Source organism: Biomphalaria glabrata, chromosome 1 (genome assembly GCF_947242115.1).
Source record: "Biomphalaria glabrata chromosome 1, xgBioGlab47.1, whole genome shotgun sequence".
Classification (NCBI taxonomy): Eukaryota; Metazoa; Mollusca; class Gastropoda; family Planorbidae; genus Biomphalaria; species Biomphalaria glabrata.
The window spans coordinates 39,531,133-39,545,317 of record NC_074711.1 but is presented as its reverse complement, the minus strand read 5'-3'; the positions used below and the strand labels follow the sequence as shown (position 1 = coordinate 39,545,317).

At 32.6% G+C, this 14,185-nt stretch overlaps 1 protein-coding gene across 9 annotated transcripts in view; it reads left to right on the top strand.

The window, feature by feature from the left end:
- Nucleotides 1-6,857, top strand: part of LOC106071540 (coiled-coil domain-containing protein 125-like) — a 30,052-nt gene extending 23,195 nt beyond the window's left edge. For 4 of the 9 annotated variants that reach the window (XM_056035828.1, XM_013231680.2, XM_013231679.2 and 1 more), the window contains exons 6-10: nt 26-144; nt 1,339-1,446; nt 2,410-2,596; nt 2,699-2,805; nt 3,493-6,855. In XM_056035828.1, coding sequence (XP_055891803.1) covers nt 26-144; nt 1,339-1,446; nt 2,410-2,596; nt 2,699-2,805; nt 3,493-4,134 — 1,163 coding nt within the window. In that variant the 3' untranslated portion in view covers nt 4,135-6,855. Of the gene's footprint in view, nt 1-25; nt 145-1,338; nt 1,447-2,409; nt 2,597-2,698; nt 2,806-3,492 lie in introns of all 9 variants that reach the window. The other 5 variants (XM_056035804.1, XM_013231675.2, XM_013231673.2 and 2 more) reach the window with 2 other exon arrangements.
- Nucleotides 6,858-14,185: the final 7,328 nt, after the last annotated feature.

Below are 14,185 nucleotides of genomic sequence, written 5' to 3'. Positions count from 1 at the left end.
AGAAAATATATTTTTTCCAATTAAGCACTAGCTAGGGAGAGGGATGAACTTTTGGCTCTTTTAGATGTGACTGAAAGACAGAAATATGAACATGGAAAAAGCACAACAGCCGAAGAAGACTATGGCACATTTACATCCTCAGAGGTAGGCTATAACATTTTTATCTGATAAAAACAAAAATGTATCTTGTACAAAGTCAAAGATTTAAATGTTAAATTTTGACTTATCTTTCTCTGCATATATTTTTTTACTGTTAATTAATAAATAGATTGAACAGTTGTATATGTTTTGATAAGGATACTGATTTTAAAAATAATGGGCGAATCATTATGGGATGGATGTGTACTTAGAAATTGATATAATCATATATCCCTTTAAAAACAGAAAACACATGTGAAAATTTTGACATTTAAGAGATTTAGGAGACAGTAAAGGATGATGATATAGTGAAGTCATATTTTTATATTATGAAGCATAATATTTAAAATTGTTTTAAAAAATATTAAAGTAGGTAATATACATTTGATTTAAAATTATTTACTAAAAGATATTCAGTATCTAAGAAGGAGCGATCATTATCTATCCATGGCTACATAAACAAGGACAATTTTACCAGGTTCTTTTATACACAAATGAAACAAAAAAATATACTTTAAATGTGAATAAGGGGAATTTCAAAAATAATGCTTAGAATTATTTATACTGTACATAGTAATTGTCTAGTCTAGTATTTGAGCTCTTTAATTTGAATTGTTATCTTAAATTATTTTTTGGATTTCTTGTCCCAAAGCTATTGAACCTAAATAGCTGTAAGCTTATTCTTTAGGAAATTGTCTACTATTTGCTTCAATTGTGGCTCTTCACTTATATTTGTGTAACTAACTACAGCTAATCAATATTTCTGCCTTCCAGTGTTACTTTTTCCCACATGTTGACAGTAACAAAAAATCAAACCCAATACTATAGGCCTATTTTTTTTTGTCAATAATTGTGCATCATTATTTTCTTCTTCATTTAACTGGTTTCATATTCAACTAGCTGACAGTTTCTCAATTGTTATACCCCTAAGCATCCCTTGAGTATTTTGAACTAGTGTTGGGGAAAAAAATGGAATTAACTATATGGCTTTCTTCAGTCATGAAGTGACAATGGATCATCTCATGGCCTTTTTTAACTTTGTTAATTTTTTTTTCCCTGAATTTAATGTATTTTTACATTGAAAATATGCTCAATCTACATTAGTTATGCCTTAAAATATTTAGTGTTATGCATGGTTAACTACTCAGTACAGCTTCCACTGTATTTATTTATAACATAATGTTCATATTTGATTTCTAGCTGGCTGTACTGGGGGCATGTAAATGTAGAGTCACAAGCCCAGATCCTTGTGGGTGTGCCCACGCTGCAGCAAACTTAAGAAAAGAAGTTTCCAAATTAAAAGATGAGGTAAATATTCTACACTGTTCACTAGACTCTAGTATACTTGTAGCTTAAAATGTTTAGAAGATTGGTTTATATCCTGTGCTTTTTTTGTGACGTATCATGGTGTACCAGCACCTTTTTCAATGTGGGGAAAAATTATTACTTTTCTTGTATTTTAACAATTTTTTTATTTTTAGTAGTTATAAGATAGGCAATCCATCACTGAGTACCGGCACCAATTTTTTAAAATAAAAAAAGCACTGTTTATATCTTTAATAATAAGGTTTGTCTTTGAGTCCAATGATTAAGGAAAAGTGCTCTCCTCTATTTTATCTATAATGAAAATCAAAACAGTTTTGAGCATATTTCTAAGTGTTTGTTTTCTATTGAGATGTTATCATTCATATTTAGTCCACTAGTAATAATTGTACACTTTAAATTTTTATTCTGATTTTAGACTATTACCGTATTTATGTATAAATGTATGTACAATATACAAAAAACTTCTAAAACTAGAAGCTTGAGTTAAAAACTGAAACATAGCCTTATATCGTATTCACATGTATGTTTTGACTTTTTAACAAAATATTAGTGAAACAAATGAAGGAATGTCTTTATTGTTTAGTTGCTTTATAAATAAACTTTTTTTTTCTGCTTCTCTCCTTTAAAATCACTCTCCTTGTTCAGTTTCAAAATGAAAATATATTGACCTTCTCTATATCTTTTAAGCTTTGAAATGTACTGGTGTTAAATGTTGAGCTAGATGGATCTCTGCTCATTCTTCCTTTAATTCAATAAATTTCTTAGTTCTAGAATGCTACACTGCTAAATATATTCATTTCTTTTTTACCTAATTTATGCTAACTTCCCTAATTAAACCTTTCATTTTTGTTATATATTGTTTTGATTTATATTTTACATTTAATTACATAATTGATTATGTTAGGGTCAGTCATTTTTGTAAATCAATTTTTAAAATGCTTCCAGCTTGACTGTAGTTTACAAAGACGTGAAGAGGCAAACTTGACTGTAGATGCCTATCGTGCAGCCTTTGAGGAGCAGCTCTCTAAAACTAGAAGTTTGAGTTTAAAACTCTCACAGATTGCTACTATATCATCTCGTTCTACTAAAGCTAAAGCAGCTATAAAGTGGTTAATTCAAGTTTTAAATGATGGTGAGAATTATTTTACATAAATATTACTTTTATTAACATGCTAATGAACAAGTTTATGACTTATCTACAATATTAATGTTAAAACCAATATTTCTTGACCAGATGATTACTCACCACCTAAACCAATTGAGACAGCAATAGATGCTGATAAAGGACAAACCTTAACTTCCATGAGTCTTCAAGAACTAGTCACACTACTAACTGAAATGGTAAGCACCTAGAAAATATTTAGCTTTAAAATTTTGATTTGATACCAATGCTTGCTAAGAAAGCAATGAAGCATATTTTGGATATTCCTGAATTTCAATGAGTAGACCATCAATGCCCTTTAATGTACCTCAGCTCATCACCTGCTAAGCTAGCTGGCAGAAGTGAACTGAAGCTGTGATTTTGTTAACGGAAGTAGAAGTAAGCCTAATAGCTTCAATGATATCTAAAACAATGTTTGAAATCTTTGTTCTATTTTATGGTGCTTCACAATCTTTTAAGATTAGCTTTCAGGATAGAGTTAACTTTTTATTTCATTTTACTCCAACCCAATTTTTCTAACATGATGACTTGTTGTACCTTTATTATACATGAGTTTTAAGACTTTCACAACTTGGCAAATTTGGTAAATGCAGTTATCATTGACTACATAGCTGTACTATGCATATAAAAATTGTAAAATAGTTGTTCTAAACATTTTAAATTCAATATGAAATTTGAGCACTACAAATATTTCTGTAGCTGAATTATTTTTTAAGAAAATAAAAAAAGAAAAATGTAAGTGATTTAAAAAAAACAACAACACTTTATCAGAGCGACTAAAGTGCCCTAATTCTCTTATATTTCATATACGTCTCATCTAGCTTTTGTGCTTTTGCTCTGATCTTTGTTTATATTTTCTTGACTAGGTCTTAGATAAAAATGAAGTACTAGCACACAACAAGCTGGCATCGCAAATTTTGGCTAACAAACTATTCAAATATGAACAGAAAGAAACAGAAATTCCAAAAGGTACTTATTCTAAAAGTAAAGAGGGAAAATCAAAATCTTCAAAAGTAACCCCAAACTATAAATTACACTTGTATTTCAAAGAATCTGAAGAAGCTTCCAATCTTTGTAAAGCTCCAATGGAAACAACATATCAAGGAGTCTTATCCACTGAAAAAGCTGAATGTTTTTCTCTTTATACTAGTGCTGATGGTAGTCCAGAAATTGGAGATCATATTGCACAAGCGTTAGATGATAGACTCACTTTCAGCCATTCATCTTTGGCTGGGGCTGAAAGTTACCTAATCAGTGAAAGCAGTGACTCTAACAAAATAGAATATAATGATGATTTTAACAACAATGATGCAGAAGTGGCCAAATTGAATGAAGTCTGTCACAGTAGAGACAACACTATCCAATCTGTTTCTGGTGACATTACTTTGCCTGAAAACAATTGTAATCAAAATGAATCTAATGTTCAGCAAGGTCTTCCAGATGAACTAGAGCAAAATGGTCTGGTGAACCTTGCAGCATTTAAAGAAGAATTAGAGGCTAAACAATAGATTAAAATAATGCAAATTATTTTTACTGATTCTCAACAACTTCACTAGATTTATAATAGGAAATGTGTTTATAATTACAAACTATGAAGCTCAATACCAAAGTCTATAGAAAAAGACTAGCCACATGTGAAGGCATTTGAAATGCAAAGCCAAGTCTGGAGGATATAAATGTTTCTCATGGACTACAAATGACAGCATGTACAGATATAACAATTATAAATGTTACTTAGATCACTTAACACATAAACTCCTATTGCAAAAGAAAGCAGTGTTCATGTAGATACAATATGATATGAAGTTACCTAAAACTTTTACACTTTCTCTTATTATCTTGCAAATTTTTCATTGGGTCAAAAAGCAAAAAACTAATTCTTGGAAATGAATCTTGAAAATGGCTCTAACCATTTTTCTAGAAATTAGACTGTTCATGTATATCTTTGGGAAAAGAATACTAGCTAATTGGCCACACAGGGAAAACTCAGGTTTGACTGTTATAGTTTTTTAAAATCATAATCTTTAAAATTAACTTTAGTCTGGAGGTCTAGACAATCAATATCTTGCACATACATCAGCGGGTATTCCCACATGTATTCATTTAAGAGTTAATTAAATGAAAAGATTTTCAGGACATACGCTTTTGTCTCCAAAGTCTGGATCTATATGTGTATTACCAAACTAGAATTAGTCTTTTTATGTTGACATATTAAGAGCAAAGTAATCATTCTTACAAAAAGTCATCAGCTTCGTAAAGGCTGTATTGCGAATAAAGAAAAACTTTTTTTAATGTTATTTGGTCAACTTTTGTTTAAGATCTTCATGTCTTTTCCAAAATGAAAAGAGAAAAGTAGTTAATCATTTTTAGTGAAAACCAATTCTTTTGGTGTGTTTTTTTTAATGTTTCAAATTATTGCACCAGTACTACACTGTATATGACCAATCATGGAAATTAAGTGTTGAGGGTTTTTTTGATGGCTTTTTAAAACTAGGCATATGGTTTATCTTTAAATTTGTTGTTTTTTTTTCTTTGTTTGTTAATAATTTTTTTTTGGTTTAAAAAAAAATATTTTCAGGTTTTCTCTAATTGCTTATGTATTAAAACCCACTTTTTAGAACCAGAAATGCAAAAGCTATCCAAGTAGTTAGAAGGTTTTATAGTCTATAATTTGGAATTACAAGTCTAAATTATCTGTCTTTTGTGGTGCATATTATCACCATTTATATTATAATGTCATTCATTTTTAAAAGTCAAAATAGCTTATGGAACATATATTCTATATTTATTTATAACATTAATATGCTCTTTTACGTAAATGTAATGAAAAAGTTACTAATATAATTGCTTTATGGTTATAGAAAAGAAAGTAGAATAGTACAAGTGGAATAAAAAAAAAAAAAGGGAAAGTTTTCTTTTCTATTACAAAATTGATTTACAAGCAAAACTTGTTCTTAAGCTCTCTACTCAGCACTGTGATTTTGTGTCTATATCTCTACATTTTAAAAAGTGTCATAGAAATAAAAAAATATGGGGGGGGGGGGGGGGGGGGGGGAGGGTTCTGCTGTATGCAGTATTTGAGCCATTGTTACTCTACTCTCATGCTCTCCCTTTTTTTGTCTCTCTGGACATTTTAAGATTTATTTATGAAATGCCATTCTAAGCATGCTTTCTGGCAGGAGTAAACTAAAATCTCATACAATAACAAATAGGTGTTACATTCATGCTGGAAAAAAATGAACAAAACAAAAAAAAGTACTTTCAATCTTGGTGGATTACATATTGAGTCACTATGGGTGGCCTAGCCTCCTTTTAATGTTAATAGAGCTCTTTTTATTATTTATGCATAATACAATATAAATTTAAAGTTTATAATATGTAAATATTATTGTTTATACAATATACCCATGCATTGAAATATAATCTACTGCATTGAAATATAATCTACTTGTATAATTGCATTTATATATGATTTCCAGACATACTACAGGCTACTGTTAGTTATTCATGTAATCAAGTTTGAACCTCATTCACAATGTTGAAAATACATAAATAATAAAAGTAATACATTAATAATACACTAAAGTTTGCATTATATTTTGTGTGGCATCTGATATTTTAAAATGATCATTCATAGAGGTCTTTGAACTTATTTTTTAAAAAATTGAGAATCTTAAAAAATAAATAATAAAACAAAAATGCTTATAATAAAGTGCTCTTCAAAATAGAAAATTATTTTTGTTTTTAATTTTCGTTTTAATATAAGTGTTTTATTTTATTATTTTAAACTATTTATTAGCCTATTATTTTAGCCTTTATAGTCTTTAACTTTTACCATTATTTGTACATCATTTGTGAAAAAATTGTAATTAATGTTAATTACCAAATCTTTTAAAAAATTTTCTTTATAACTGATTAATATAGATACAGTCTTTGATATAATCTTTACATTAACATTTAATTATTTTATTTTACTCTAGGTATCTTTCGATTCTAGTGAAATGATTGTAGTCATTTCATTTCCTCCAATGTTTTAAGCATGCTCAGTGCGGTAGGGTCCAATCACATTGGGGTCTTGTAATAGATCTAGACTAATAATAATAAATCTATGTAATTTTTATTATAAATATTTAATAATATTTAATAATACCAATTGTTTTGCTTAATGCTATTTCATGCTTTTAGCTTTCTCAATAGCTATGATCCTATCACTTGCCTGGACCAATGGGGGGGGGGGTGCATCTTGGGGATTGCTTTTTAAATGCTTCTATTAAAAAAATGAAAAACAAAAAAGGGGGGAGGAATGACCTGAATTCGAACTCATGACTCAAGCCAACATTCTAACCACTCCGCTAGTGAGTTTGTATGAAAATAGAAGATTGTATAGTTATCTATTGTTTGTTTCAAACTTAATTACTTTAAAGCGGTGACCCATAAACAGGACTAATTCAGCTTATGCCTTATACCACCTCATCAGTCAAGTACAATTCCTTTCCTTTGTTTGAGATACCTAACAAAATAATTAATTACCAATAGTTAACTAACTAATTTCTTTTTTTTTTTAATTTATTCTTGTGTTGTCAAGTGAAAGAAATAATTTTGCACAAATTTCATCTTAATCCTAGATTGGGTGTGGACGAAATAACGTGTACAAACCCTTTTACCAGAAAGACAGAGGGAGTTGATATAAGCCTTGTAAAAATACTAGTCAAATTTAGTATAATAAAGGAGGAGGCAGCTTCGACCAATAGCCAACTATTATTTTGTGGGTCATTCAAGCTAACTACATGATATGTGCACGTAGGCCTATGTCTATAATGAGCCGTAGGCCTATGTCTATAATGAGTGTGTTCGTCAGTAAGATCATCTTCGTGTTAAACCCCAAAGTCATCATCATAACAATGTTAGACAATCTGGAGACATTCGATCCGTTCTGAAATATTAATAAGAAAGTCGACAAGACTCGCGTTAGCGAAGAAGTTAGGTTTTTTGTATGTGCCTACTAATACATTTAGCCAGAAGATTCAGAAATACGTCACACTATTCACATATTTTACAATTTAAAAAGTATTACTATCATGGAAAACGTTGAGACAGTATTTTCAAACACGCCAAAGTTAATGCCAAGGTTGAGCTTGGTTTTATTTCACTAGATTAGGATTAGTTTATTTCTATATATAGACTTCACAACTGACAGGCAGAAAAAAAAAACTTGTTTCACAAAGATACAGTGTAGGAAATGGAGGAGGAAGTCTAGAAAAAATCTCATATAGAACAGAATGACTGCTAACTATTGATCCGAAATTGTGTAACTAACATTGAAGAGAAATAATTAGATGCATTGCTATTGTCGTTGCTAAAATATGTCGATGAATCTTACAATGTATTCTTATGGTGACTTATTCTGCACCAAACATTAACATCCAAATCTATATCCAAACTTACTTAGAACACCATCTGTGCAGACACCACAAGTATTTTTCAAGAGGTCTTTTACTTTTTCAAATTTAACCAACTTTGTCAGTTACATCACTCGCTTTAGAGGTCGTTTATAGAGGTTTGCATAGAAACTCATCTTAAACTCGCCATTGTGTATACATACAAGTATACCGCAACTAGTAATCAATCTACAATCTGCAACGCCAGTGGATTCATCAAGCTGAATGCTAAATGTTGGAAAAGAAGAAGACATCATTTCCTTAATATCAGAAGACATGTTATCTCTTGTGAATAGTGTCATCAGGTATCAGAAGACATGTTATCTCTTGTGAAGAGTGTCATCAGGTATCAGAAGACATGTTATCTCTTGTGAATAGTGTCATCAGGTATCAGAAGACATGTTATCTCTTGTGAAGAGTGTCATCAGGTATCAGAAGACATGTTATCTCTTGTGAAGAGTGTCATAAGGTATCAGAAGACATGTTATCTCTTGTGAAGAGTGTCATCAGGTATCAGAAGACATGTTATCTCTTGTGAATAGTGTCATCAGGTATCAGAAGACATGTTATCTCTTGTGAAGAGTGTCATCAGGTATCAGAAGACATGTTATCTCTTGTGAAGAGTGTCATAAGGTATCAGAAGACATGTTATCTCTTGTGAAGAGTGTCATAAGGTATCAGAAGACATGTTATCTCTTGTGAAGAGTGTCATAAGGTATCAGAAGACATGTTATCTCTTGTGAATAGTGTCATAAGGTATCAGAAGACATGTTATCTCTTGTGAATAGTGTCATAAGGTATGGAAATTACACTAAATTTATTAATAAATTTGGCTCCAATCATAACGAGCAATGTCTGTGAGCCACCAAAATAAGAAGCTTCATAAGCTGGTATGTTTTAATTATTGGACTTTCCATCTGAGTCAAGTCTGAATTTCATCTGGATGTCGTTTTCGGCCAAGCTCGGTCGTTTGTTCGGCCTCAATACATACGGCAGAGAGAACTTCATTACAAATGCTGCACATCGGGGTCTCTGAATTGCTTCTTGAACTATTGAAGTAAAACTAAACGCAAAATAATCGCCATTCTCTTTTCTTTTATTAACTTTCTTTTGTTCGAAGTCCGTTGTTCCATAATGAATTTATTTACATTAACTATATTACGATGGCGTAGCCTATTATTGAGGTGATTAGATCTTCACCGAAGAAATGTTTGATCCGGCAATGGTGTTTCGACGCATTGTTGGACAATAAATTCATTTGTTGAAAAATTTATTCTGCAACAACGAAGATGTCGTCCACAGCATCTTTCTATAAAGCAAATTTCTATAAATCAAATAAGAACATAAAACAATGCTATTTAACCTTGGTTAAGCCAATAATAGAATATGCATCCTCTGTTTGGGGCCCCTCAACTCAAGAAAACATTAAGAAACTTGAACAGACACAAAATAGAGCAGTGAGATTCATAACAAACGAATATTCACATTTGACTAGAGTAACACCTTTAGTAAAATCACTAAATTTAGAAAGTCTTCAGGATAGAAGACGTAAAAGTAAAGTAGCAATTATACATAAAACACTGAACCATAATCTTCAAATACAAAAACAAAATTTAATAAAATACTCAGAAAGACACAAAGATAAAGGCACATTCCTCATTCCATATGCTAGGACAAATTTGTACAAATACTCCTTCTTCCCTAGTACTATTAGAGCATGGAATGGGTTGCCTGATCTAGCCAGGAGAACCAGTGACTTGGCAGAATTTAAGTCATTGGTTAATATGCACGACTGAATGATGACGCGTAGGACGTAATCATCTTCTTTTTTGAAGTAACGTCTGTAGATAGATAAGATCTATTTGTCACTCCAACTTTTTATTTATTGTTTCTTTCATTGAAGCTTGACGATCGTTGCATAATTTGTTTGGTAAAAATGTACACATAATTTGAGTATTGTCTCATTCTATTACCACCACTAATGCAAAGCTATATCCACTATGGTACAAATATGCTGTTACAACACATTAGAAACAAAAAGAGAAAAACTCCGATAAAAAAAAATTGCCAAACCCCTCCCCCTCTCCCCCAATTTTCCAATGGTATTAGGCGACCCCTGGCAAATGGTCATTCGACCCCCAAGGGGGTCGCGACCACAGGTTGAGAACCCCTGACTTAGATGATGAAACGACGGCTCTAATTTAAAATATTATAATTAAATTATTTTTTTAACTTGTTTAATTGGTTAATATTTAAACACGAATTTATAGCTACTATCTTTATTATTTTTTTTGTTTGTTTGTTTTGGTTTCACTTGAAAAATAAATGGACCGACTACACCCTTCTCTCCCTCGTCAGACCGTTGCGCTCCCTTATCAGGACATCGTCCCCAACCGCACATTTCGATAAAAGCTGGTGTAAGTGGCTTTCATGTTATTTTTATACCCAATTAGGCTGCTCTACGCCCTCCCTTCGATATGCCCCTGACATCGTCTCTGATAAGTATATACTTTATGTGATGTCCTAAAATAATAATATGCTTATCCAAACATCTTTTGGTGGAAATTTAAACATTTAATTGTTCAACCATTAATTTTCATGAAATAAATATAGATCTTGACGATCGGGCTACTTCCTTTTTTAGAAAGATTATATCAACGTATCAACTAACTCTGTCTAGTAAAAAGTTATTTCTCCCATACCCATTATCGGATCAAGTTGAAACTTTGCACAATTATTCATTTGCCTAGACAATACACAAATCATTTTTAAACATTAAACAATTAGTCAATTAATTACTGGTAATTAATTATTTTGTTTGATATCAACAACCAACAAAAGAAAATATAAATAGATATCGTTAAATATGTAGGGTTTTATCCCGTTAGATAATTGTACACGTTATTTCTCCCTTACCCATTCTCGCAAATTTGTATCAAGTTGAAACTGAACAATTATTTATTCCACATGACATGTCTGAGAAAAATATTAAATGGCAAGACAAAATACCAGATACAGAAGTCCTTCGAAGAGCGTGTCTGCAAAGCATCCACACAATCCTGATGCAGTCCCAGCTGCGATGGGCAGGTCACGTCTACAGAGTGGAAGACCACCGCATCCTTAAACGACTCTTGTATGGCCAACTAAGCGAAGGAAAGCGCTCGCAAGGTGGTCAAAGAAAGCGCTTCAGGGACACCCTCAAAGCTTCTCTGAAGGCGTTCAGCATAGACCCAAGCACCTGGGAGACAGAGGCACATGACAGAGCATCATGGCGTCGCGCTGTGAAAACTGGCGCACAGGTTGCTGAGGAAAAAAGAACAACGCTGGCAGAAGAAAAACGCCAGAAAAGAAAAGCAAGACAAACGTCACTAGCTCCATCTGGAATAACCTGCCCAGTGTGCGGCCGAACATTACGGGCTCACATAGGTCTCACCAGCCACATAAGGAGGCATAAAACCCCAGTGCAAAGCCCTCAGCCCCCTGGATGACAAAGTGGTCATCATCGAACCACGATGGACGAACTATATTTATTGTACCTAATAAAACATGAATCAATTTAAAAATCAACCAATTAGTCAATTCAATATTGGCAATTATTTTGATTGATATCAAATAATGGAAATAACTTCTATGTTATAGAGATATATAGTTTTGAGTGCGTAGTTGTTTCCCTTAGATAAGCTTTGTTTTTTTTTTCTTGTTTTTTTTTTTTTTTTTAAGGATTTTGTTTTTATCTTGCTTATTGTGGTCGTGTCCTCCGCTTTGCAGTTATTGGCCTAAAGTGCGAAAATGTCCGGCTTTTATTGTGGTATTTATTGCAATTTCATTTTATTCATCAATCGAATTCTTTTTTTCATATCTTCAGGTTAAAATGTACTTAAAATGCACAAATTCAACAAATTCTCCGATAAATCACGGAAAGATGACACGTTTTGACAACCTCTTGTATGAACAGGTGTTCACTGTTTTTAAAAAAATTTCTCAGAGCAACGCTCAATCTATAACTTAGTAGACCTATAACTTTACTTGTGCATTAATTCCAGGCTTTAAAGGGGCAATTTCGTTGATAAATGTAGAGTGGACATAAGAAAGAAATAGATTCTAACTTCGCCTGAGGAATAAGCTAGGTCTACTTCAGTGATACCCAAACTACGGGTCGTGGTCTCATCCGGCCCGTCGAAACATCGGAACAAAGTGTAGGAAATTTTTTTTTAAAAGTTGAAAAATGTATGTTCCATACGTTATGGATGAAGGATTTCATTATAATCTAGTGTAGTCTAATATTCTCATTAGTAGTTTTTAAAGAAAACAGCGTTTATTTTTTGGCGACGAAAGGTGACAGTTATATTTTATTCTTGGACCATTCCGCTGCTGTCTTGAGCTGGCCTTGTCCTGGACATTTTGTGTGTAACACAGGTCATCATTACTGCATCCCTTTGGTTCGTGTTCTTTTGATATCAATGCGAGTAGAAACTTCCAGAAAAGTGGACAGATCTTTGCTTTTTTGTGTGTGTGGAACATAATAGTAAGTCAACATGTTTGATTTGTACAGAAAATGGAGTTGCTTTTAAAGAGCATAACATAAGGCATTGTAAAACAAAACATTAAAAAATATGGCGACGTTGTTGGTTTGTTGAGATGGTTTGAGCCGCAAAGAAAAACATTGCTAATTTACTCCTAGTTTAGTGAGTAAGTTGACCCATTGTCAATATACCAAAAAGAGACTAGAAAATGAGTTGGCGGTAATGGCAAACTACAGAGTTGTTCACATTAAAGTTTTGAAATGAAGTGTTACGAATTGCTTTGCTAGCAGTGATGAAAGAAATTTGTGCTGAACAAAAAAAAAATGCCTTTGAAACCGTCAGTCTTTCTCGCATGACAATTACAAAACGAGTGGAAGATATGGGTCAAAATCTCCACTCAAAACATAATGAGACAACGCATGTTCCGACAGAGAAGTAGCTAGATTTCGATTTTTTTTTTTTATTGCCGCTGAAAAGTGCACGACAGATCTGCAACTGATTGACTTACAAAGCCAGACACCCCTGCTTGAGAAATTTCGAGCGATGCAGACATATGTTTTCTACGCAGCGTTGCCTACTAAAGCCACAGGTTTGTAATAAACTATTTATATGCCTAAAAGTTCTTTCTCTGTTTTATTTTTTCATCGATGTGGCTCGCGACACGAGTGTTAACTTAAATAATCTATATATATATATAATTCTCTTCATGCCTCAATAGCTTGGACACGCAAGAAGTAAATGAAAGATCACTCTTTTATTTCTGCAGGTCGGACGGACTAGAGTGATCCTACGAAGAAAAAAAAAGAGGGACGGGGGAGAACATGGAGTATTCACCCATTACAAAATTGCAGGGCCGGACTTAACCGTTGTGACCAAGAAGTCATGGAAAGATCACTCTTTTTTATTTCTACCCCACGTAGTTTTTGTAACTAAATAGCAGGGCCGGACTCAACCGTTGTGGGGCCATATGCAAAACGGATTTCGCGGGGCCAAGATTGTGTAGGGATACGGATAATAAGTGAAATTTAAGAGTTTGTATTAGAAAATAAATTCGTCTTTGCATTTTACTACGTACAGAACTACTTTACGATCCTTGCGTGTAACGAAGTCATACAGTATATCATAAAAATTGTATTTCATACATAGATCACGCTCAATAGCAAGAATTACCAAACGTTTCAATCTATCTACGAGAATTGTTGACCTCAATTAATTCTTCATTAGTTTGAGGCGCGAGAAGCTTCTTTCACCAGACTCCACAATTACGGGTTTTGCATAATGCCGTTTTTTTTTTCATCGCGCGTAGGATTGGCGTTTTCCATTTTGAATGACAACTCAAAATGACAATTTTTGTCTATATATTTCAGGAGATTTGTTTTTAGTTTCAAAAGATTTTAATAATTTCTGGAGATTTCCAGGACTTTTTCGTATATTTTGCACTTTCAGGAGATTTCAAGGAGCTCCTGGTAAATCAGGAGGCTTTGGGAATTCTGATTTAAGTTATAAAATGATTTAATTTAAAATTTACACCTAGAATTAGCGCGGGTCCTTTGAAAGTGCGGGGCCCACTGCGGTCGCATAGGTTGCAGTGGCCTAAG